This window comes from Trichechus manatus, unplaced genomic scaffold (assembly GCF_000243295.1).
Source record: "Trichechus manatus latirostris isolate Lorelei unplaced genomic scaffold, TriManLat1.0 scaffold00010, whole genome shotgun sequence".
In the NCBI taxonomy this organism is placed as follows: domain Eukaryota; kingdom Metazoa; phylum Chordata; class Mammalia; order Sirenia; family Trichechidae; genus Trichechus; species Trichechus manatus.
Window position 1 is genome coordinate 26,697,617 of NW_004443946.1, and position 26,183 is coordinate 26,723,799.

At 39.2% G+C, this 26,183-nt stretch overlaps 1 protein-coding gene across 10 annotated transcripts in view; it reads left to right on the forward strand.

The window, feature by feature from the left end:
* ZNF410 (zinc finger protein 410) overlaps positions 1-26,183 on the forward strand; it is a 41,955-nt gene that overhangs the window by 9,941 nt on the left and 5,831 nt on the right. For 9 of the 10 annotated variants that reach the window (XR_002823119.1, XM_023726366.1, XM_023726367.1 and 6 more), the window contains exons 2-9: positions 7,337-7,518; positions 8,561-8,696; positions 11,686-11,904; positions 13,171-13,362; positions 20,327-20,477; positions 20,963-21,144; positions 21,638-21,727; positions 25,374-25,499. Coding sequence is in view for 9 of the 10 variants with exons in the window: in XM_023726366.1 (XP_023582134.1) it covers positions 7,486-7,518; positions 8,561-8,696; positions 11,686-11,904; positions 13,171-13,362; positions 20,327-20,477; positions 20,963-21,144; positions 21,638-21,727; positions 25,374-25,499 (1,129 nt within the window). In the remaining variant the exon portion in view is untranslated. The remainder of the gene's footprint in view (positions 1-7,336; positions 7,519-8,560; positions 8,697-11,685; positions 11,905-13,170; positions 13,363-20,326; positions 20,478-20,962; positions 21,145-21,637; positions 21,728-25,373; positions 25,500-26,183) is intronic. The other variant, XM_023726368.1, reaches the window with a different exon arrangement.

A 26,183-nucleotide genomic window follows, 5' to 3' on the forward strand; every position in this document is an offset into this window, starting at 1 on the left:
GAATGTCATGTAAATTGTATTTAAAGGAAAAAATTGCACTGGATGCCCCCAATACTGGCAAATTATTTTTATTATAATTACTTTAAATATATTTAAACATAAAGGTAGGTATTCCTTATTGCTCCTTATGCCGAGTCCCTATAGCTCTTAATCAACTGTACAATCAAAACAGATTTACAAATAATTCAATAATAGCAATGGCAGGGTCAGTTGATGTTTATATTTTTAAACACAATATATGCTAGACCAAGATTGTTTTCCTAATATGCTTTGATGAGTATAGGGTACCAGGAGCATACTAAAAAAAAACAAAACCCAAGCCCATTGCCATCGAATCGATTCTGACTCATAGTGACCCTATAGGATGGAGTAGTAGTGCCCCACAGGGTTTCCGAGGAGTGGCTGGTGAATTCCAACTGCCAACCTTTTGGTTAGCAGCCGATCTCTTAACCACTGAGCTGCCAGGGCTCCAGGAGCATAGTAAAATTTAGCATATCAGGATCTTGTCAGTTGTTGCCATGGATTCATATACATAGGAGTAATGGTGCAGATGTAAACAGCACCGTAAAACAAGAAAATTCAAATTAACATTCATGTACACCCACTGCTCACTAATTGACATGGTTAGGTTCCAAAGACCAGATTGTTACGCGAAAATCAGCATTATGTGAAGGTAGGGGATTTTTTTTTTCCTGTTTTCAGACCATCCATTTGTATGATTTTTTAAATTAGAAAATATGATCATAGAAATAGTAACAGCTAGTATTTACCGACATGCTCATCCCTATGATGAGTCCAGTTAAGGCTTATTTTCCACAGAGAAGTGGGCTTGGAGGAAATAAAGCTGGATAAAGCCCGGCTGTGTGACTGATGGGCCCATGGCTTAACCGTTTCATCTTCCTCATGTGCTGGGTCAGAGCTCCCTTGCGGAGCTGCCTCCAGGGCACCATTTCTACCCCTGCAAGCCTTGCATTCAAGATCCCAGAGTCTGCTCTGTCCTCTGGGCCTGTCAAGTCACTGATACTTGAAGTCCCTGCCTGTACCTCCAAGGCAGCTTGACGCCCCCACCAGCAGGAGGTAGTGGAGGGAGCTGGACAACATGACCCAGCTTCCCGGAGGCAACTGGGACATCCTACTTGAGGGAGGGGACGCCCCACAGCTGTTGCCCGAATGCCCACCTGCCTTGTTAATATGCAAAGTTTTTGGATAGTAGATTGTTGATAAGTGAGGAGTAGATGTAGTGATAGAAAAGTTGTTTTGCCGAAATGAAGTAGTTAATAATAAGCTTAATAGCGGAAAAATTTAGCCTTGAATTCAGTAATATATTTCATCAGTTTCTGTATTTTAACTTTGGTAATCGTAATGTAGAGAATATTATGTTGCTGTTGTTGGGTGCCGTCGAGTTGATTTTAATTCATTTTGACCCCATGTAACAGAGTAGAACTGCCCCCATAGGGTTTTTTCCAGGCTGTAATTTTTATGGGAGCAGATTGCCAGGTCTTTCTCCTGCAGAGCTGCTGGGTGGGTTCAAGCCTCCAACCTCTCAGTTAGCAGCCAAGTGCTTAACCATTGTGCCACCAGCACTTTTCAGAGAATATTGTATAAGGTAGTATTTATAAGTGAGGCGTTGGTGGTTCCGTGGTAGAGTTCTCACCTTCCATGTGGGAAATCGGGATTTGATTTCTAGCCAGTGCACCTCATGTGCAGCCACCATCCGTCAGTGGAGTCTTGTGTGTTGCTATGATGCTGAACAGGTTTCAGTGGACCTTCCAGACTAAGATGGACTGAGAAAGTCCTTGCGATCTACTTCAGAAAATCAGACAATGAAAACCCTGTGGATCACAACAGTCCGATCAGCAGCCAATCATGTGGATGGTGCAGGACTGGGAAGTGTTTCATTCTGTTGTACATGCAGTTACCATGAGTCTGGGCAGCTAAGAGCAGTGTTTGTTTGTTTGTTTGTTTGTTTGTTTGTTTGTTTGTTTATTTATTTATTTATTTATTGATTGATTGATTGATTGATTGATTGATTGATTGATTGATTGATTGATTGATTGATTGATTGATTGATTGTTGTACTTCAGGTGAAGGTTTACAAAACAAATAGTTTCTCATTAAACGGTAGTACACATTGTTTTATGACACTGGTTAACAACTCCACAATATGTCAACCCTCTCCCTTCTCGACCTTTTTTTTGGTGAAAATATACATAGCCAAAGATACACCATCTCAAAAATTTCTACATGCACAGTTCAGTAACACTGACTACCCTCTTCCAGTTGTGCTGCTATTCTCACTTTAGATGAAGGTTTACAGAACAAAATAGTTTCTCATTAAACAGTACATATATGTTGCCCTATGACAATGGTTAACAACCCCACTACGTCAACACTGTCCTTACTCAACCTTGGGTTCCCTGTCACCAGCTTTCCTGTCCCCTTCTGCCTTCTAGTCCTTGTCCCTGGACTGCTGTGCCTTATTAGTCCTGTTTTGTTATATGGGGCTTTCCAATCCCCGGGTGAACGGTGAACCTCAGAAGTGACTTCAGCACTGAGCTAAAAGGGTGTTTGGAGGCCATACTCTTGGGGTTTCTCCAGTCTCTTTCAGGTCAGTAAATCTGGTCTTTTTTGTGTGTGTGTTAGAATTTTGTTCTGCATCCTTCTCCAGCTCTGTCCAGAACCCTCTGTTGTGATCCTGGTCAGAGCAGTCAGTGGTGGTAGCCGGACACCATCTTGCTAACAGCAGTGTTTATTAATGTCAAGGCATTGTTTAGCAGTTTAGGATAATCAGATCTTATATTTAACCAAGACTGACAATGAGATATCCTTGAATGTCAGTTTTAATGAGGTGTTTGATAACTTTGTAGAGTTGTCTTGTTCACATGATGCATTGTAAGCGTAAAGGCAACCCACCCACCGAATGGAAGAAAAGTTTTGCAAATCATTTGTCTGATACAGGACTTGTATCTAGAATATATAAAGACCCCTTTCAACTTATTAATAAAAAGACAACCCAGTTCCAAAATGGACCAAGCATCTGAATAGAGATTTCTCCAAACAAGGTAATCGTATGGCCAGTAAGCAGATGAAAAATGCTCAACATCATCAGCCATCAGGGAAATGCAAATCAGAATCATAGTGAGATACCACTTCACACACACCAGGATGGCTCTGTCCAAATTGACAGTTAATAGCAAGTGTTTCTGAGGATGTAGAGAAATTGGGACCTTCACATATACTGCTGGTGGGACTGTAAAATGGTGCAGCCATTTTGGAAAACTGTCTGGTATTTTCTCAAAAGGTAAACACAGAGTTACCGAATGACCCAGCAATTCCATTCCTAGATATATACCCAGAAGAAATGAAAACATATGTCCACACAAAAACTTGTACATGAATGTTCATGGAAGCATTATTCATAATGGCCAAAACATGGAAGCAGCCCAAATGGCTGTCAGCTGATGAATGGATAAATAAAATGTGATATGTCCATACAATAGAGTATTATTCAACAACAAAAAGAAATAAAGTACTGATACATGCTACAACATGGATGAACCTTGAAAACATTACATATGCTAAGTGAGAGCAGCCAGGCACAAAAGACCACTTATTATGTAATTCCCTTTGTATGAAATGTCCAGAATAGGCAAATCCATAGACACAGAAAGTAATTTAGTAGTTGGCCTGGGTGTCATCAGTGGAGAGGATTGAGAGACAGTGGGAAGTGACCGCTAATGGGTTTGGATTTCCTTTTGAGGTGATGAAAATGTTCTAAAATTGATTGTGGTTATGGTTGTACAACTTTGAATATACTAAAAACAATTTGATTTTTCTCTTCAAGTGAGTAAATTATGTGATATGTGAATTATATCTCAATAATACTGTTATTAAAAAAGATTTGCATTTCAGAGTTTTTGATATCCGTTAAATTGGGAATCTAATTGCACATTTGCCATTACTGTTCCAGCCAGTGTACATAGCAAGTTGCTGTGTCAAAGATGAGATCCATGCAGTACACTAGATGTGGTACTGGAGTGCTCCAGTACTAGAGTGCTGTGGTACAGGTTCGTCTGAGTTCAGCCTGCATAGTCAGCTGCATCCCACTATTCTCTGTTTTGTTCATACAGCACACATACAAACCAAAAACTTGGGCACCGAAAACATATGTCAGTACTCAGTTATGATATAGATACCCAGTTTTTCTAGAAAATGCTTAAGTCATTTTTTAAAAAGTATCATTGAAGTGAAAACACTAAGATAAAAAAATGTCATAGATAACTACAGAACTTTGAGAAAGGGTGATCAATCTAGAGGTAACTCTTAAAAGTATAAGAAAAGTGGCAGCTCCTTTCCTCTATTTGAGTATTGCTGATTTGCAGAGTGGTTGAAGATCTAATATATCCACTTCTTCCCTTGCTTGTTGCACATATTCATATACTTCACTTTTTTCATTTTTCATTAGATAAGGATAACAAACCTATCCCTGGAGACAATGCCGTTAGTTTCCAAGAAACTTAACAGATATTACCAGTACCTGTTGCCATTGAGTCTCTTCCAACTCATGGTGGCCCCATGTATGTCAGAGTAGAACTATGCTCCATGAGTTCTCAGTGACTGATTTTTCAGAAGTAATCACCAGGTCTTTTTTCTGAGGCATCTGTGGATGGACTTGAACCTCTAACCTTTCCATTAGCAGCTGAGCCTGTTAACCATTTGTACTACCTAAGAACTCCCAACAAATATAAAGGATGGAGATAGTTGTCTGGTTTCTTAGAGATTTTATAATCCTGGAATCTCAAAGTTGAAGAACTTTAAGGATGACCTAAACATTTGGTAATTTCTAGGTTTGTTGAGGAAAGCTGGAGTTGGGAAGGAAGGATTCTTAAACCCTGGAGATTCAAAATCAAACCTAAAAAGATACAGTCATGTGCATGCCAACTAGAAATTGGACTTGCTCTATGGGTGGAGTAATTCAGAAGTCTTAGCCACAAGTTTTATTTTATTGGTGACTAATGAGTCGGGAATCCGAAAAGTTACCAGAATCAACTAGGGTGGCAGGTAGGGTTGAGAGAAAGGACGGTATTACCAAGATGAACCTTATTTATCTTATTAAAAGCAAAAAAAAGTAGTATGATACAGAAAAGTACACAAATAGTATACACCTTGATGAATTATCCCAAGGTGAACATGTTTGTGTAACCACTGTCCAGATTCAGAAATAGATGCATCTTATGTTACTGATTTCCTTCTAAAAACATTTATATTTAGAGGTCATTTTTTAGGGATACTAGTAACAACACTGGATCTACAGTTTTGGAGACTTGTTGGGAGTCCTGGCTGCAGCTTAGTAACTTGGCCAAGTGATGTACTGAGCCTTGATTCCTTCCTCTGTAAAAAGAGGGATAAGCCACATAGAATTGTTGTAAGGCTTGAGTAAGAAAAATGTATGTGAAAGGAGAAGTTGGAGATTCATGGTATTTTATTTTATGTGGGAAACTTAAAAGAACACTTTTAAAATAAAAAAGCACATCTTGTAAATTGTTCTTTGTGATGAAAAATGAGGATTTCAGGCAGCTAGCAGGGGATGGGTGGAAGGAACCAACAGGACAATGAACGTTTATTCAGCTGCTTCTAAATGCCCTTTATTTAGAATAAGTCTTTATTTTCTAACTTTCCATTCTACCCTGGTATTAATTGAAAACTCCCATCCTGGGTCCATTTTACACTGTGTGATTACCTTGTATATAATAGTGCTCCGAACTTTAACAGTTGTAGAAAATAAATTGGACTCACCTGCTAAAATCTTGAGAAAAAAAAAAAAAAAAAAAATTGACCTATAAGAAAGTAAGAATTTAAATTATGGGAGGAAAACAGCTGCATCAGGATCCTGAGAATACTACCTTTGGGAAATACAGTTCAAAATTTGACTGCCTGTGTCTCAGTCATCTAGTGCTGCTCTAACAGGAATACCACAAGTGGATGGCTTTAACAAAGAGAAGTTTGTTTCTTCACAGTCCAATAGGCTACAAGTCCAAATTCAGGGTGTCAGCTCCAGGGGAACGCTTTATCTGTTGTCTCTGCAGGAAGGTCCATGTCATCAGTCTTCCTTTGGTCTGGGAGCTTCTCTGCACAGGAACCTCAGGTCCAAAGGACGTGCTCTGCTCCCAGCACTGCTTTCTTGGTGGTATGAGGTTCCCATGTGTCTCTGCTCTCTTCTCTCTTTTATATCTCAAAAGAGATTGCATTAAGACACTAATCTTATCAACCTCATCAGTATAACCTCATCACATTGATAGAATTTATAACACATGAGGAGATCACACATAATCTCATCATAGTGGTAGTTTACAACACATAAGGAAATCACATCAGATAACACAATCATACAATACTGGGAATCATGACCTAGCCAAGGCGCTACACACATTTTTTGGGGGACACAATTCAATCCGTGACATCCTGTATTTCTTTCAAGTTTTTTTTTTTAATTATGAAAACAGTATAGCCACCTGTTAGACAATTTGGAAAATAGAGAAAATAAAAATAAGTCACACCAGCCTACCACCTGATGTAACTACTATCATTGCTCTGTGAATTTCCTTTTAATTTTTTTCTCTGTATATGTTAACTAGTTTTAATACTAGCTGTGTATAATTTTGTATTTTATTTTTGTAATTTAACGTGTCATAAGGAGCCCTGGTGGCACAGTGGTTAAGCGCTCAGCTGCTAGCCAAAAGGTCAGTGGTTCAAACCTACCAGTCACTCCAAGGGAGAAAGATGGCTTCTGTAAAGAAGTCTGCTTTTGTAAAGATTACAGCCTTGGAAATTCTGTGGGAAAGTTCTGTTCTAACCTATGGGGTTGCTGTGAGTTGGTATCGACTTGACAGCAACAGGTTTTTATTTTTTTAACATGTCATAAGCATTTTTCTTTGTTGTTGCATCGTCTGCATAACCATATTTTTAAGTGACAATGGCATAATTTAATCAACCACTTCCTAATTAATGGATATATATGTATATTTATATGTTACTTCCAGTTGTTTATTATCTCAGATGATAAGCTGAACATCTTTGGGCATACAGCTTTTTCCATGTTCAAGACCGCTTCTTAGAATGGATTATTAGAAGTAGAAATTCTGAATCAAAGCATAGCATTTTTGTGGGTTTTGATACCTATTGGACTTGTTCTATTTTAAAACAAATGTTTAGAGCCGAGTTCTTCATTTGCTTGCTTGATATTTGAATATACCTATAAAGAAGTGTCTTTCTTTGTTTTTTTAAGCTATATTTTCCACTGCTCTTAATTCTCTCCCCCCCTCCCCCCCCATTTTAGGCTAAATTGATATACCACTTAGCACAGCATCTTACCGGAAGAGCGTAGCATTTCCTAAAGAAATATGACCATAACGGGAAGGTGTCATTGACTCTGAATTAAATTTGAACCTGTCCCCTGAACAGCTACAGGATTTGGAAGCTGAATCAATGTTATCAGATGAGTTAGAATCCAAACCAGAGGTGAGCCCAGTCAGCTTGTTTCCTTTTATTTTGGTGGACTGTATTCCAAAGTTTATCCTTAGTTCTGGGGTCAGCAAACTTTGTCTGTAATCGGGAAGATAGTAAATATTTTAGGCTTTGTGGGCCATACAGTTTTGGTTATAGCTACTCAACTCTGCTGTTGTAGTGCGAAAGTAGCTGTAGACTACTAATGAGCATGGCTGTATTCCAATATACAAAGTTTATTTACAACACAGATGGTGAACTAGATTTGGCCCATGGGCCATAGTTTGCTAACTCTTGCCTTAGTTTATTGTTTTTCCATTACTAAGTACTTTCAAAGATTTGAAAATTCCATTTTTATCTTTCATGACTGTTTTTGTATTTGTTATTTAATTAATTGTAAACTTATTATAATCCAGGTTATTATAAAATGACAAAATTTTATTGTCTATGACGTGAGTGTATTTATTTTTCTCACTTTAATGTTAGTGCACCTCTGATGCATAGTGGAAAGTTGCTGAAGTTAGAATTAGACTACTTAAGTTGGAAGATTGGCAGGGATCCGGACTAGTCATGTGACTTTAGACAAATTACTCAATGTCTTTAACTTGATTCATCATCTGTAAAATACATGTTTAGTCTTACTGGATTGCAATGAGAATTACATAAGCCAGTTTACAGAAAAGTGCTTTGTAAAATGTAATCAGTACAGTACAGTTGAAATTTTTTAATAGCCATCGTTTAAAACTATAATTATAAAATTCAGCCTTTATAACAGAGGACTTTGATAAATAACTGTAAATAATTATTTTGTAGTTACTTTTTCTGTGAATAAGGCCTAGATTAGTGAACAGTCAAGACTTAATTACCACATTTTATGCAAATAATGTGGTCATTATGCCACAACTGTTTTACTTAATTTCTTCATTTCTGTGTGTTATATGTGTGGACATGTTATTTGCAAAAAATATGATATATCACCTTTTGGTAAATTCAGAGGTTTAGATCCATATCCAACAACCTGTATTTCTCAGTGTTGCCTTTTTTCCCCCCCCTCTAGCTCCTGGTACAGTTTGTTCAGAATACCTCTATCCCATTGGAACAGGGGCTAGTGGAATCAGAAACTAAAGACATTACTTGCTTGTCCCTCCTTCCAGTGACTGAGGCCTCAGAATGCAGCCGGCTAATGTTACCAGGTAAAAATTGAGATCAATAGAGATAGGATAAAGGAGTCCTAAGAGCTTAGCCTACTCTATTGTACCAGTGGAGTGGGAGAACTGACTTTATAACTGACTGGTGGAAATTGTAAAAATTAGGAGTCATGGAGAAAAAGCGATCATGGGAGTTGTAAGTGCTCTGGTAGTTTAAGTCATGGGAATGTATACGATCACCCATAGAGTGTGAGAGTGAGAAGAAAGGAAGGCCAAGAGAAGAATGCTATAGAACTCTCTATTTAAGGTACAGAATGAGGCAGGAGAGCCTAGGAGGGAAGAAGGAAAGGCTAGTGTATTAGGAAGAATATCAGCAGAGTGGAAGCATAAAACCCGGGGAATAATTAATGTGTCAGAAGCTCCTAAGAGGCCCAGTGAAGTGGAACTAAAAGAAGGCCATTGTTGACCTAAACCCTGGTGGCACTGTGGTTCAGAGCTATGGCTGCTAACCGAATGGTCAGCAATTCAAATCCACCAGGTGCTCCTTGGAAACACTATAGGGCGGTTCTACTCTGACCTATAGGGTTGCTATGAGTTGGAATCGACCCAGCGGCAACAGGTTTGGTTTTTGGTTTTTGTTGACCTTGACAGGAGCTGTTCCATTGAGTGAGGGTGGTGGAAAGTCAGGCTGCAGTGGATTGAGGTATTAATACAATGTACTCCTCACAATGTAAGTATAGTTGAAGAGCTAACTATACTTTCTAAAGGCTCTCCTGTGACAGGAAGGGAAAAGAAGCATGTAAGGTAAAGGGAAGAATTTTGTTTTTGTTTTTGTTTTAGATGAGAGGTGTTTGAGGGTTATTTTATGCTAAGAGGAAAGCACCAATTAGAGAAGTTGCAGACAGAAGGAGATAATGGATAATTGGTAAGGAGGTATAGGAGCAGTAAGAAGTAGTAGAATGCTGAGCACTGGTAGTGATATTAGCTTTGAATGGGAAGAGGGAGATCCCTAACATTAGAGTCACCATTAATGAGAAACCACCCCTCAGTGTTTTATTGGAAGTTGTAAAGGCAATAGATATGTTCCTTGCCCTTAAGAGCCTTAATAAATAATGGAGAATTTTTTCCTGTTTTTAAAAAGACTTCTTGAAAAGGAACTGTAAATTTTTAATTTAACATTCTAATGAGTCATTCATCTTTTGTTCCTTTTTAACTGAAACCTCTGGTAGTAGTTCTGGCCTTAGTGAAAACAGAAGAGCCAGTAGTGGGGGTTGGCTGTCTATCCACTGAGACCTATTGCACCATGACCATTAGCAAGGAGAACATTGTTTTTGGATGCTACAAATTCTTTATTTTCTGACCCTTGTTTTTAATGTTTGGAATGTTAATGTTAAATGAGGGGAGGGTCAGTATTAACTTGTTGATGACAACTTACTGTTTGTTATAAATTCTACTAGTTACCATCCTCTAATGGTGTCTTAGTTATCTACTGCTACTATAATAGAAATACCACAGGTGGATGGCTTTAACTAACAGAAGTTTATTCTCTCACAGCCTAGGAAGCTAGAAGTCCAAATTCAGGATGCCAGCTCTAGGGGAGGGCTTTCTCTCTTTGTTGGTTCTGGGGGAAGGTCCTTGTCATTGATCTTTCCCTGGTGTAGGAGCTTCTCAGCACAGGGACCGCGGGTCCAAAGGACGTGCTCCACTCCTGGTTTTTCTTTCTTGGTGGCACGAGGTCCCTCTCCTCTCTGCTCAATTCTCACTTATATTTCAAAAGAGAATGACTCAAGATACAACTTAATCCTGTAGATTGAGTCTTGCTTCGTTAATATGACTGCCTCTAATCCTGCCTCATTCACATTTTAGAGGTTAGAATTTACAACACATAGGATAATCACATCAGATCACAGAATGGTGGACAACCAGACAATACTGGGAATCATGGCCTAGCCAAGTTGACACATATTTTTGGGGGGCACAGTTCAATCCATGACAAATGGTGCTCTTTTTTCTTTGATCTTGGAAATGACTTTAAAACCCTTTTCAGTTTTTAAAGATCCAAGAAGGATGGATATGTTCAACCAACCAGTGTTTTAAAGGTTTTCCTATCTAGCTCCTAGCTCTCCCATATCTTTTTTCTCTCAATTCCTATTTTTCTACTGGTATGTTGTGGGTCATGTTTTCCAAATCCCTCTGAATTTTCAACATGTGGCAATTTTCAAGTGTTAATGAAATTTCGTATTCATTAATATCTGTGACGCGGCAGTACTGGTCCTCGGCTTCCATTTTTATTCCTATAACTTATTCATTGTCTCTTGAAAGAGGAAAAATGTTACCTGCCTTTTATAAAAATGAATGAAACTCCTGAAAACATTGGATGCTTCAGCACTGCAATACAATTTCTCATATTGCAGCTAAAACCTTTGGAAGTTCATCTCCTTCCATAGAACAGGGATCTTAAGAGCAAGTCTTCCGAATTATTTCTTTAGATCCAGTGTAAACTCAAAACTGTAATGAAACGTATTGGTAATTCTGTAAGATTTCACTTGTTTCCAAGGTTGTGATTTTTTTTCTATAATGACTCATCAGAACTGTCACATGCATCTTATAAAAAGTAAGAGGAGGGATCTACCCCCAAGGAAAATAATTTAAAATTTAGATCCTTTATAAGTTAATGTTGACTGCATAGATGATGTTTTTCAAGAGAAGAGCACTTGATTTCTGATCTCAAAAAGGACAGTTCTGTAATGTAATATAAAGTAGAATGCTGAGCATGTGGATGGTTGATTATTAGTTACTGCCAAGTGTCGGAGGAGTCTGTTCCTCACGTTTTAGCTGACTCCCTTTAGAACTTAAACCCATTCCCCTGTTTTTGTCTGAGGCAATTTTTGTATTTGTAAAATGAAAATATTGTCTGCTCCTATAAAGGTGTTAATACTAGGGATGCTTTAAGGGTATTTGGGGCTGTATATCAAAGTGGTAAGCTTCTTGGAGATAAGTGCTACATAAAGCTCTGGTGTTTTCCCTTTTCTAGATGATACTCCAAATCATACTAACTCTTCCAAGGAGGTCCCTTCCTCAGCTGTGTTGAGAAGCCTTCAGGTGAATGTGGGCCCAGACGGAGAGGAGACAAGGGCTCAGACTGTACAGAAGTCCCCAGAGTTTTTATCAACTCCAGAGTCTCCTAACTTGTTGCAAGATCTACAGCCAAATGATAGCACTTCTTTTATTCTTCTTAACCTAACAAGAGCAGGTATTCTTTTTCCTTTCCTGAACTCTGCTCATGCTTAAGAAAAAATTGGGAGTGTGTGTATGTGTCCTATTTTACTCGGTCACACAGTGGAAAGAAGCTTTATTTACTATTTTGGAGAATTTTTGTAGTCTAGTGACCAATTGAGTATGTGGAGGGAGAGAGCAGACTCTAGGATGACTCAGCAGTTTCTTGTTTGGGAAAGTAGGTGGATGCTGGTGCTATTCACTGAGATAGTGAGCACAGGAAGAACAGGGCTTGGGGGAGAATGATTAGTTCCATTTTGTGCCTGTGATGTTGAGATTTCTGAGGGACATTTGGGAGGAGTTGGCCCTTCAGAGAGTCAGAAACAGGAATCTAGAGTTCTGGAGAGAGGTCTGGTGTGAAGTATGTAGCTTTGGTGCTTATTAGCATTTAGGAAGTATATGGAACAATGGGCATGGATCCGTTCACTCAGGAGAAGTCTGGAATATCAACGGAAAAGAAAGCAAGGCGGGGACCCTGGAAAAAACGTTTAAGAGGGGGGCAGAAGAATGGGAAGGAGCAGCTGGAGTGGGAGGAAGAGATGTGGGAGAGAATAGTGTGAGGGAAACCAAGGGAGGAAAAAGTTTTAAGGAAGAAAAGTACTAAATCATGCCAAATACTACAGGATGGGCTTGTGAGACAAGGACTGGGAACTGTGTGTCTAGTGACCTTAGCAAGAATAGTTGTATTGGGGTAGTAGCAGTGGAGGCCAGGGTTAAAGAGATGGAGAGGGAATGGAAGGTGAGAAAGTGGATACAAAAGTTAGAAGGTACACTTGTTCAAGAAACTTGACTTTGAAGGGTACAGGTGAGAAAGTGATAGGTATAGAAGTACTTGGAGTTTTTTTTTTTAAACAAAAATGGGAGAGACTTGAACTAGAACAGATTTAAAGGCTGCAAGGGAAGACTGGCCAATAGAGAGGAATAGGTTGCAGATGGGAGAGAGGAGATAAACTGAATGTGAAGGATACAGGAGAGGATAACTGAAGAATAAGATTGGGATACCAAAGGTGGAGATTAGCCTGGTTGCCAGGAAGGAAAGCTTTGCCTCTGAAACAGGAGGAGGCAAGGTAAAGACAAGCCTGTATGCTGAGGGTAGAAAGATGATGACCTCATTATGAGACACAAGCTTGAGGTGAGGTGAAGATCTGGAGTAGCTGATTCAGGACATGAAATGTTTCTGAGCCAGGGCAGATAAAAGTATTGCTTGATGACTAACTTTCATATATCCTTTTGTTTCTTCCAGGTCTGGGCTCTTCAGCTGAGCACCTAGTATTTGTACAAGATGAGGCAGAGGATTCAGGGAATGATTTCCTCTCCAGTGAGAGTACAGACAGTAGCATTCCATGGTTCCTTCGGGTTCAGGAGTTGGCCCATGACAGTTTGATTGCTGCTACTCGTGCACAACTGGCAAAGAATGCAAAAACCAGCAGCAATGGTGAGACTTCTTTGCTGTTTTCCTTTCCAGTATCTTGTGCAAAGAGATTTTGACAATGCAGTGGCTATACTGAGTTATTGGTGAGAGCAGAAGGCGAGGGATGTGTATTGTTTTAAGTCTTATATAAAATACATGTGTATGTGTATACGTACGTATATATAAAATAACTTGGCCATGCCAGATTTGTGTGTAGAATCAGCTCTAGTAACATTCTCAATTCTTAACTTTAAATAATATTCCTTTTAAAGCAAAAACAAATTCTTACACATCCCCAGTGTTATCTTGAATTGTTTTTATTGTAATGTTAACTTAAATACATAAGCACATGAAATTATTTATAAACTTCTTATAATAGAGGTCTTTTACCATTGTTAAATCAAAACAATTTTATCAGTTAATAGAAATAAAACTGCAAAACCAATGAAAATAAAATTAATACTAAGTTAATGTGGCTGACAGTGATATTTTGCTGAAACTAAATTGCTGCTCATAGCAATTTAGCAGTTAACTATAGTGCTGTTTCTTTTGAGTTCAGCATGTCTGTACTACCTACTGTGTGCCACTTTTCCCTGTTCCAGTAATTCTCAAGGTGGTCCCTGGATCATCACCATCACCTGGTAACTTGTTAGAAGTGCAAATTCTCAGACCACAACCCAGACCTACTGAATCAGAAACTTTGGAGGTGGGGCCTAGCAGTCTCTGTTTTAGCAAGCCTTTCTTGTGGTTCTGATGCTTGCTAAAGCCTGAGAACCACTGCTGTATTCAGACCACTCCTAAACCACTGCAAAACATTTGCTTAAAGTAGCATACCATAATATTTTCTGTTTTAGGTCTTCCTTTGTATTTTTTCATTAACCTGTGACAGTTAAGGTAGTACTATATGGTTCAGTACTGTTGTTATCACAAACCAAGCTTAAGCACTGAAATTTTACGGCAGTACACAGCTGTTTGGAGGTTATGCAGATGATCTAGAATATGCTTATGATTATTTTTTGATTACCATTCAGATGAAAACAAAAGGCTTAAAAATTTTTCCTAGGGAACTCAGGATCCTTGTGAATGTTTCAGAATAACCCAGTTTAAGAAACATGAACCTAAATCTTTCCTCCAAACTTTGATTCTATTAATTTTCAAAATAATTAGGTCTGTTTGTGACTACTGTAGTGCTGCTTAGAATGGCTATTTTACCATTTTGGGGAGACTCTAAAGTTCAGATTCTTCCTGAGATGCTTGTGCTAATATATGACTTCTGTAACCTTTGGCATCTCCATGTTAGCACTGAGGAAGTAGTGCCGTATTTAACAATGAGAAGCGGTGTACAGAGGGAGCTTGGGATTTAGGATCTGGGGGTCTGGGATCCAGGCCTGATGCCATCATTTGCTAGTTTTCTGCCTTGGACAATTTAACCTCTTCAGTTTTCTTATGTTTAAAACTAGAGATCAGGTAACTTACCTGATTCGGTTAGTTGTTATGGAGATTAAATAAGATTCTATCTGGGAAGTTAGGAAATGCTTTATAATCAGAACAGTGTGTGGATGTTTCTGTTACTCTCACAGTATGTTATCTTACCACCTTACAACCTTGTATGCCTGAGTATTTATATGAGCCCAAGTATAAGATAGTCTTCCATTTTCCCAATTAGGTAATTCCCTAAAAACTCTTTTTTGCTAACTTAAATATATAAACCTTTAGGCATGTAGATAAAATGAAATATAAGTTGTTACTTGAAAATGATATTATTTTGGTTACACGTACATATTTTTAATCATGTTATATGAAATATATTAATATTGCTTTTTTTCCTACTAACATGTAGTGAAATGATTTTATTCCATACTTCTGTGCATTTTTGACATAAATATATTTGTCGTTATTGAAGCCACTTTGTGAGTCCTCTAGCACAGTTTTTTCAGAGCACATTGTATTCCCTTTCATCTGAGTTGCTTGAAACACAGAAATATTTGAATTTTAGCCCCTGGACACCCTTCTAACTTTTACCTGAAGCCACTGCCAAAGTTCACCTTTCAGCCAAAGATTAGGCAGGCATGTAAGAGAAACAGTAACACACTTAAGGAATGTGCTTCTTAGACCAATCAAGTCTACAAGATCGAATGGGCAACATCTGCCCAGGACCAAAGATGAGAAGGCGGGAGGGGACAGGAAAACTGGACGAATGGACACGGTGAAGCAGGGGTGGAAAGAGAAAGGGAAAGAGTGCTGACACAATGCAGGATTGCAGCTAATGCCATGAAGCAATTTGTGTATAAATTTTTGAATGAGAAATTAATTTGCTCTGTAAACTTTCACCTAAATCACAATTTTAAAAAAAATTTGAATTTTAATATGATGCCATGTATCGGATCAGCAAAGGCCTTGAGCCAAATTCCTTTCTATTTTTGTAAATAAAAGTTTTATTTGAACAAAGACACACCCATTAGTTACAAATTATCTATAGCTACTACAATGAATTAGTTGAATAGTTGTACCAGAGACCATATGTCCCTCAAAGCCAAAAATATTTACCATCTGACCCTTTATGGAAAAAATTGCTGACTCTTGCTATAGACGATGTCCTCATCTATAAGTTTTATCCCAAGTGCAAGATACCTATTCAGGTAATGTAGGATCTTTAAAGTGTTTTCAGTATTGTCCAACACTTAAACAATTATGAAGTGTTGAATTTCTTAGTCTGTCTCTTTTTTTTTAAACTAGTTCTATCACATAACCTCTGAATATCCAAAGCAATCATTGGTTGAGGTCATTTTAAGCTAATCTAGCTTCCTGAAATAGTGCTTTGTTTTAAAAAACAAAGTAATTGAGGGAGCATTCCTTTAAGTGAGTGATTTTATAAGGACTCATACAAGGCAACTCATTTTTTTCAGAGCTATTTGAGGGAAAAATCTACCTTATATATAAGCTTATGTTGGTAAATTGAGTGTTGAGGAGGAGGGATTCCAGTGATTTCTTAGCCTTACCTTATTCCATGTTTTTATTTTCCTTGTTATGTGATTACATCTATGTTTTTATTGTATTACAAAATTAAATACACAAAGACCCAACTGCCACCATTTTAAATCTCTGGATTAACATGGGATTTCTACATACCTTTCATTAGAAATTTATTAGCTAGAGCTCTGTAGTTCATGGGAAATTTTCTTTACAGTATATGCACTTTAGTGCTGTGGAAATTTTACCCATGTGTAGGCATTATATTTTTGATTAAACAAATAAAATCCTATGTGGGACAATATTTAAAAATAACTGATGTTAAGCAGCAGAAGGCACCTTAGGTTCTGCTCTGAACTTGGAGCAGTTAGTTTTATGACTAGCATTTGGTATAGCGCAGCAAGGAAAACATAAGGCAGGAAGAGAAGAATAATGGGACAAACTGCCTTTGGTCAACTGTCAGATTCCAGGGAGTATGATAGGTACAACACGTATCTCCTGCTCTTGGCATTTTGGAAATACAGATTTTATTCCTTTGGTACGTATAGTGGAAAGAAAAACTCTATATGTGTGCGTGTATATATATATATTATTGTACTTTAGATGAAGGTTTACAAAAAAAACTAGCTTCTCATTAAACAATTAGTACATATATTGTTTTGTGACATTGGTTACCAACCGCATGACATGTCAACACACTCTTCTCGACCTTGGGTTCCCCGTTGCCAGCTTTCCTGTCCCCTCCTGCCTTCTAATCCTTGACCCTGGGCTGGTATGCCCATTTAGTCTCATTTTGTTTTATGCGCCTGCCTAATCTTTGGCTGAAGGGTGAACCTCAGGAGTGACTTCACTACTGAGCTAAAAGGATGTCCGGGGGCCATACCCTTGGGATTTCTCCAGTCTCTGTCAGGCCAGTAAGTCTGGTCTGTTTTTGTGAGTTAGAATTTCATTCTACATTTTTCTCCAACTCTGTCCGGAACCCTCTATTGTGATCCCTGTCAGAGCAGTCAGTGGTGATAGCTCGGCACCATCTAGTTGTACTGGACTCAGTCTGGTGGAAGCTGTGACAGTTGTAATCCGTTAGTCCTTTGGACTAATCTTTCTCTTGTGCTTTGGTTTTCTTCATTCTCCCTTCCTCCCAAAGGGGTGATACCAGTGGAGTATCTTAGATGGCTGCTCACAAGCTATTAAGACCCCAGATGCTACTCACCAAAGTAGAATGTAGAACATTTTCTTTATAAACTGTGTTTTGCCAATTGAGCGAGATATTCCCTGAGACCATGGTCCTCACACCCCTCAGCCCAGTAATTTGGTCCCTCAGGGAAAAACTCCATATATTTATAGCAGAGCTAAGCGACTCTGAATGTTTTTCTCTATTGATGGCCAACTGTGTCTTGAAGAAAATGAAAGAAAAGGAGCACCACCTGCTAATCTGGAATTTATGTAAATTTTTAATTAACTGATTACATTTACATCTAAGGGATGTACTATGTATGCCTCCCCATCCCTTCATTCTAGTGAACAAAACTCCAGTAGGTATTACCTTTTTTTTAAATTGTGCTTTAAATGAAAGTTTACAGTTCAAGTTAGCTGCTCATACAAAACTTTATACACACACTGCTGTGTGACCTTAGTTGCACTCCCCATACTGTGACAGCACATTCCTCCTTTCCACCCCAGATTTCCTGTGTCCATTCAACCAGCTCCTGTCCCTTTCTGCCTTCTCATCTCACCTCCGGACAGGAGCTGCGCATTTAGACTCTTGTATCTACTTGAGCTAAGAAGCACACTCTTCACGAATATCATTTTATGTCTTATAGACCAGTCTAATCTTTGTCTGAAGAGTTGGCTTCGGGAATGGTTTTAGTTTTGGGTTAACAGAAAGTCTGGGGGCCATGTCTTATCTTAGTCAGACCATTAAGTCTGGTCTTCTTACTAGAATTTGAGTTCTGCACCTCACTTTTCTCTTGCTCCGTCAGGGACTCTCTGTTATGTTCCTAGTCAGGGCAGTCATTGGTGGTAGCCAGGCACCATCTACTTCTTCCAGGTGCAGGCTGATGCAGTCTCTGGTTTATGTGGCCCTTTTGTCTCTTGGGCTAATATTTTCCTTGTTGTCTTTGGTGTTCTTCATTTTCCTTTACTTCAGGTGGGTTGGAACCAATGATGAATCTTAGATGGACGCTCACTACCTTTTAAGACCCCAGACGCCACTCACCAAAGTCGGATGCAGAACCTTTTCTTAATAAACTTTGTTAAGCCAGTTGACCTAGATGTCCCCTAAAAGCGTGGTCCCCACCCGCGCCTGCTACTCTGTCCCTTGAAGTGTTTGATTGTATTCAGGAAACTTCTTAGCTTTTGGTTTAGTCCAGTTGTGCTGACTTCCTCTGTTGTATGTATTATCCATCCCTTCACCTAAGATAATTCTTGTCGACTATCTAGTCTAACTTATTTTTTAAATGTGATTAAAATTTTAAAAAAATCAACTGACTCTTTTCATTCTTAAATATTTTATAACTAAAGTGGGGTGGTACAAGAAATTGGAAGGTGGTTCTTAATCTGTAGAGTGATAGGAAAAAGCCAAATTGACTTCAAAAGAGAAGAATCCAAGAATGGCCATCTGCTAGAGAAATCTCCCACTTTAAGCCCACAACTAAGCAGAATGGCTGCTCCTCAAACTCCAGGTTTTAATATTACCCAGAACTTCAGGTTATCTTCTGTAGCACCCCATCATGGTTATTGATATACCTACTTTCCCACCAATCTTTGCAGTACAAAATAGGTTTTATTCTCCTTTCTGAAATTTCTGATATGAAACCATTTTAGACATTTCTTACATGTGCCAAAGAGGCCTAGTCTTTTTTTTTTATTATACTTCAGGTGAAGGCTTACAGAGCAAATAGTTTCTCATGAAACAGTAGTACACGTACTGTTTTATGACATTGGTTAACAACCCCACAACATGTCAACCCTCTAACTTCTCAACCTTTTTTTTTTGGCAAAATAAAAAAAGCAAAAAAAAAACAATTCAAAAATTTCTACATGCACAGGTCAGTGACATTGACTACGCTCTTCCAATTGTGCTGCTATTCTCCCTTAAGATGAAGGCTTACAGAACAAAATAGTTTCTCATTTAACAGTTACTACACATGTTGCCCTATGACAATGGTTACCAATCTCACAACACATCAACAATATCCTTACTCAAGCTTGGGTTCCCTATCACCAGCTTCCTTGTCCCCTTCTGCCTTTTGGCCCTTGTCACTGGACTACTGTACCGCATTAGTCCCATTTGGTTTTACGGGGCTGTCCACTCGCAGGCTGAATGGTGAACCTCGGAGATAACTTCACCACTGAGCTAAAAGGGTGTCTGGGGGCCATACCCTTGGGATTTCTCCAGTCTCCTTTAGGCCAGTAAATCTGGTCTTTTTTTTTGTGAGTTAGAATTATACTCTACACCCTTCTCCAGCTGTGTCCAGAACCCTCTGTTGTGATCCTGGTCAGAGCAGTGAGTGGTGGTAGCCGGGCACCATCTAGCTGTACTGGACTCAGTCCGGTGGAGGCCTTGGTAGCTGTGGACCATTAGTCCTTCAGACTAATCTTTTCCTTGTATCCTGTTCTCTTCATTCTTCCTTGCTCCCGAAGGGATGAGACCAGTGGAGTATCTTAGATGGCCGCTCACAGGCTTTTAAGACCCCAGACACTACTCACCAAGGTAGAATGTAGAACATTGTCTTTATAAACTGTGTTATGCCAGTTGAGCTAGATGTTCCCTGAGACCATGGTCCCCACAGCCCGAAGAGGCCTAGTCTTATGAAACAAAGCATGATGGCTTTTGGTAGTTCTCTGGAGTAAGGGAGTGGGACGCAGAGCACTCTTCGTTTTTGTTGTTAAGTGGATACAAAGAGAGGTGGGGATAGATATCTGATTAACAATCACTAGGAGCAAAGTATACAAGCTTTGAACCACAGCATCTGAGCTGGGCCCTTACCTGGATTACAAATACGTGACTCTGTTACAGGGGAAAATGTCCACCTTGGTTCTGGTGATGGGCAATCCAAAGAGTCTGGGCCACTTCCTCAAGTGGAGAAGAAGCTCAAATGTACAGTGGAAGGCTGTGACCGGACATTTGTGTGGCCAGCTCACTTCAAGTACCACCTCAAAACTCATCGGTGAGCAAATCTGAAACCCCATACATGGAGCTCAAGAGCTTTGATGCTTCCAGAGGAACCTCTCCCCCAAATTGACAAATTAAAGGAAAGCAGGGGCTCCAGCTCACTTCTGGTTAAGATGTCTTTTCTTTCATCGAAAGGTTTGCATTGTCTCATTTACCTCATTCTCGACAAATATTTAATAAGCCATTTGGGCACCTAAATGCCTTAGAGCAAGAGTTCTTAAATCTTGTTGTAAAACATAGCCTCTTGGAGAACTTAAAATAATAATACATAAGCTTGGGCCCCACCCTAAACCTATGAATTCAGTATTTCAAGGGGTGGAGCCTAGGCGTCTGTAGTTTTAACAGACTCTTCAGGTGATTCTGATACATACATCCAGGCTTCAGATTTACTGTCTGCATTGAAGATCAATAGGAGCTTTGACTTGTCCTCTCTGGTGAAGAATATTTTCAGGTATTATTGCTGTGTTATTATTTTTTCAGAAATGACCGCTCTTTCATCTGCCCTGCGGAAGGTTGTGGGAAAAGCTTCTATGTGCTGCAGAGGCTGAAGGTGCACATGAGGACCCACAATGGAGAGAAGCCCTTTATGTGCCCTGAGTCTAGCTGTGGTAAGCAGTTCACTACAGCTGGAAACCTGAAGAACCACCTACGCATCCACACAGGTGTGTGCAACCCCAACATGCTCATGGGGAAATCTACTGCTTGGTTCAGTGCTTGCTTGCCTATCCTTAAGAAAAGCTGTAAGGTGAGGATAGAAATGAAGGTCAGCCTTTCCCCCCAGCTTATCCCATTTAGTGCCCAGAACAGTCTCTGTATGGTTTGTGTGACTCAAAAAATAGTACTGCTCAAAATTACATCTGTATAAAGCTCAGACATATGTGAAAACAACTGATTTTGTCCATATCTCGTCATATCATTGTTACCTGAGAAGATCTTACGGCCCTTACTATACTTTAGGCTCCTGGAGGCAGGCACATACGTGTAATATTAGGAGATCATTGAAAGGTAACACTTGCTAGGCAGCGCAGTTGAAATTACATAGCAATGAGTTCAAGAAATCGGAGCAAGTCATTGGAAACAGTGTAAGACTGGTGGGAAAAGAAAGCAATAGTCAATTCAACAGAAGACTGAGCTTTTCTTATTTCCTCTCTCTAGGAGAGAAGCCATTCCTTTGTGAAGCCCAAGGGTGTGGCCGCTCCTTTGCTGAGTATTCTAGCCTACGAAAACATCTGGTGGTTCACTCAGGTACTAGAACTTGTATCATTTGTAGATTTCAGGAAGGTAGAAAGCTGAAGTGGTGGGAGAGGGGTACTAAATCTAAAAAGAAATAAACCGTTCACCACAAAGATAAATAAAGCTTCTTCATCATCATGCCAGAATCAGAAATCAAGGGCGTTGGTAATTACATTCAGAGGGTCTTATAATCAAAGCCAGTAGGGGGTGGGGGTGGGGGTGGTGGAGAATCTAATTGTCATTGTTTTCAGCTGAACCATTGAACTGCTTTCTAATCCAGACCGTTTTCTGAGGGGTCAGCAAATTTGTTTGGCACTAGTTGAGTGCTTTTATAAGTTACATCAAATATGGAGCCTGTTTTTTAGGAATTGACATTTCCATTCCTTTTGGTGGAGGATTTCAAATCAGAAGAAGGTAGGCTTGATATCAGTGACAGCAGCACCAATAGTATTGCTTTCTGAGAAAGAGTGAGCCTATGTCGGTCATCATTTTCCATTTTGGCAGAAATTATGCCTTTGACATATACAAACCTTATTCCCAGAAGCATAGAAAAGGAGAGAGGAATAAGATTCAGTGAACCATTTTGTTTTGGAGCCTTAAATTAATTCCCTGTAGTTCTGTTAATTTGCTCATTTTATACAGATGACCTAATCTTCCCTGCTAAAGATGTCTTTCATAGTATCTGAAAATATTCTATAGTAACTAGACTTTGTAAGCTCAGTAGAAAAATGTAAAGTGAAGTCCTTCTCCCTTCCACTCCCACCCTCCCAAATAGAAGTCAGGTACAGTGTTTACTATGGGACATGGTGAGTTACATTGAAAGCAAGGCTGGAAAGGTAGTTTAAAAAGTGCCTAAAATGCCAGAAGGAGTCCCTGGGTGGCCCAAATGGTTAAGCTACTAACTGTTTGGACTAGTAGCTTTTGGTTGGGCTATTAACTAAAAGTTTAGTGGTTTGAACCCACAGTGCTCACTTTGGCAGCACATATACTTTAAAAAAAAAAAAAAAGGAACAAACCCATCCAAAGATGCCTTGGAAGAAAGTTCTGGCATTCTGCTTCTGAAAGGTCACAGCCATGAAAACCCTACGAAGCACAGTTCTACTCTGACATGGGGTCACCATGAGTCAGAATTGACTCAGTGGTAGGTGGTTTGGGTTTTTTTGTTGTTGTTGTTTAGAATACCACAATGGAGAGTTTGTGAAGCCCACTTTTGGGAACTCTGCTGGCAATGATGCAGAAACTAAATTGAAGCAGAGAAAGTTGAGAAGACAGTTTATTTTAGTCTGGTCAATAAGTCTTTTCTAGGGTGGTTGCAGGGAGCATGCAAAGAAACCCAGTGGTGGAATCTATTTGACTTCACAACTGATTGTAAAGTCATGAGAGGATAGAGGCACAAGTGAAGACTGTTGATTCAAGAGTGTGGTGGTGAAGAGAATGAGGAGAGGTTACAAGATATCAGGAGAGGTTAGAAAAGTGTTAGAAGAGATGATAATGAGTATTAGTGGGAGCCCGTAGACTAGCCCATAAACTTCTTGAGGGTGGGAACATTCCTGATACATGGTAGGTTTTCAGAATTTGTTGATTGACTGAATGACCCAATTAGAGTGAATCAAAGGATTTGGAAGTAACAGTGAGGACCCAGCTGAGAGTACATAAAAAGATTTTCTAGGTTTCAGTGTACAAATTTTGCACTTCTTTTGTTAAATTTATTCCAAAGTGTTTTCCTATTTTTGATGCTATCATGAATGTAATTGTTTTCCTAATTTCATTTTTGCATTCTTCATTGCTAGTATATAGAAATGCAGTTAAATTTTGTATATTGATCTTGTGACCTTGGTAAACTCATTATAAGTTTTAGTAGTTTTTCATAGGTTCCTTAGGATTTTCTACATATAAGTTCATGTTGTTTGCAAATAAAGACAGTTATACTTCTTCCTTTCCAATCTGCGTGCGTTTAAATTTTGTTTTTCCTTGCCTTATTGTACTGACTAGAAACTCCAGTATAGTGTTCTAATATAGAAGTGGTGAGAGCAGGCATCCTTGTCTTGTTCCCAGTCTTAGGGAGAAAGCATTCAGTATTTTAAAGTTAGGTATATTAGCTGTAGCTTTTTCACAGGTGTCTTTTATCAGGTTGTGGAACTTCCCTTCTATTCCTAGTTTGTTTATGGTTTTTATCATGAATGAGTGTTGGATTTTGTCAAATGCTTTTCCTGTGTCTATTGAAATGATCATGTTGTTTTTGTTTTTCATTAACAGTAATTGCTATATGTACACAAGGATAATACTACACATACACACACACGCACGCACACACGCACACACTGTTCTGCACTCTTTTTTAATCTCAGTATATCCTGGGATCACTTCATGTCAGTGTATAGAAATTTTCCCCATTCCTTTTTACATGGTATTCCACCATGTTTGTATTCCATACTTTTGTTCAGTTTCTGTGATGAATATTTTTCCCAGTCTTTAGCCATTTTAAATAATGCTGCAGTAAATAACCTTGTGCATAGATTGTTTCACATTTTGCCACTGTTAACTTCAGGACAGATTCCTAGAGGTGGGATTTCTAGATCAGAGGGCAAATACATCTGTAATTTTTCTAGATATTGTAAGATTATCTGTCACAGGAGTTGTATTTTGCATTCCCATCAGCAATGTAAAATTGCTTTACAGTGTTTTTATCAACTGTGAATTAGTTCCCAACATTTACAAATAAATTTTACTTAACAATCCTCATTTCTAGTTTTTCTGTAAAAAAAAAAAATTTCAGAGCATCTGGCAGTGATAGGCCTGAATTCACACATGGCAGTAGTTGGCTGGAACTGAGTAACAGCTGCTCCTTTGTGGGGAAGGTACTCTCTAGGTTACTTTGGCTCCCACCTGGTCCATTTCACTCATTTATGCCACCTCCTAGTCCCTTGCAGACTTGAGTTTTTGACCTCTGTTCTAAGTGTGGTTGTCTGGGTAGATAGGATGGAGTCTGAGAGTTTTGGACTGGAGGGCATAGAGGATACTTGACATCACTGTACTAGAAGAACCACCAGTGTGAATGTTGAAGACCCTGAGACTGATGGCCAAAACAAAAAAAAAACCTGTTGCCGTCGAGTTAATTCCGACTCATAGCGACCCTATAGGACAGAGTAGAACTGCCCTATAGGGTTTCCAAGGAGCGGCTGGTAGATTTGAACTACTGACCTTTTGGTTAGCAGTCACGCTCTTAAATGCTGCACCACCAGGACTCTGAGAGTGATAGCAGGAAATAGGATAAGGGGATATTATGAACTTAGGGTTGGAATCTTTGAGGAAGAAGGTACGTGTCCTAGAGGTCCATGGAAGACTGATGCCGAAAAGGGAAGTAAATACTCTGTGGCTGGCAGTCCTATAACCAAAGACATTTTTGAAGGCAGCAGTTCAGTAGGTCTAGAAAGAACTGGGGGCTGGGAGCAATGAGTGTGTTAACCTTTCCTGGGTGTACTCTTCTTGCCTTCCCCCATGTACTGAAGGTTGAGAGGCTGGGAGAAGTAGAGGAAGGAGCAGCCTCTTATTTAACATCCTCTGGGCCTCTTCATCTAGGTCTTGAGTCCGTTCTTTTTCTGTGATAAGTATTCTTTGTCTTTTTGCTTCCCCTGTCGTAACCTGGTCCCTGTTTCAGGAGAGAAACCTCATCAATGCCAAGTCTGTGGGAAGACCTTCTCTCAGAGTGGGAGCAGGAATGTGCACGTCAGAAAGCATCATCTACAAATGGGAGCAGCTGGGAGTCAGGAACAGGAGCAAACTGGTGAGGAGAGTGGGCATAATGGAGGGCTGTGTCCTCTAGGTCCAAAGAGCCAAACAACTGCCCTGTCTGGTTATCTGGAAATTTTCTGATTTGGTTTTAGGTAGAGAGACCTGGTCTCATTTGGTGGGCGGGCTAGTGGTTCCCAAACCAGCTATACAGTAGAATTACCTGCAAACTTTTAAAACGTATGTATTTGTATTGCTCATCCTCCCCACACACCCCCCTCCCAAAATAAAACAAAACAACCTGATATGTGAGATTATTTGGAAGTAAGATCCCAGAATCTGTAGTTTTAAAAGTTCCTCTAGTGAGCATTGAGTTTATATTAATGGTGGTGGAATAATTTGGAAAAGGATAGCTATAATGGTTGTACAATATGAAGAACGCAGTCAATGTCACTGAATTACACTTGTAGAAATTGCTGAATTGACGAATGTTTTGTTGTATTTGCACCACACACACAAAAAGTTCCCCTGATGAGTTTGATGGTAACTAATCTAGTACGGATCTGTGAACCAGCATTTGAGTATCACTGTGATAAAGATTTTTATATGTCAAGGATTTGGCATTTTGTTACTTACCAGTCATGACTATTTCTTTGTCCTAACTTAAATTTGATAACTTTTTTCTCTTTTTTATTATTCATTTTCTATGTCTTTCCTTAATCAGTTATTTCATTCCAAA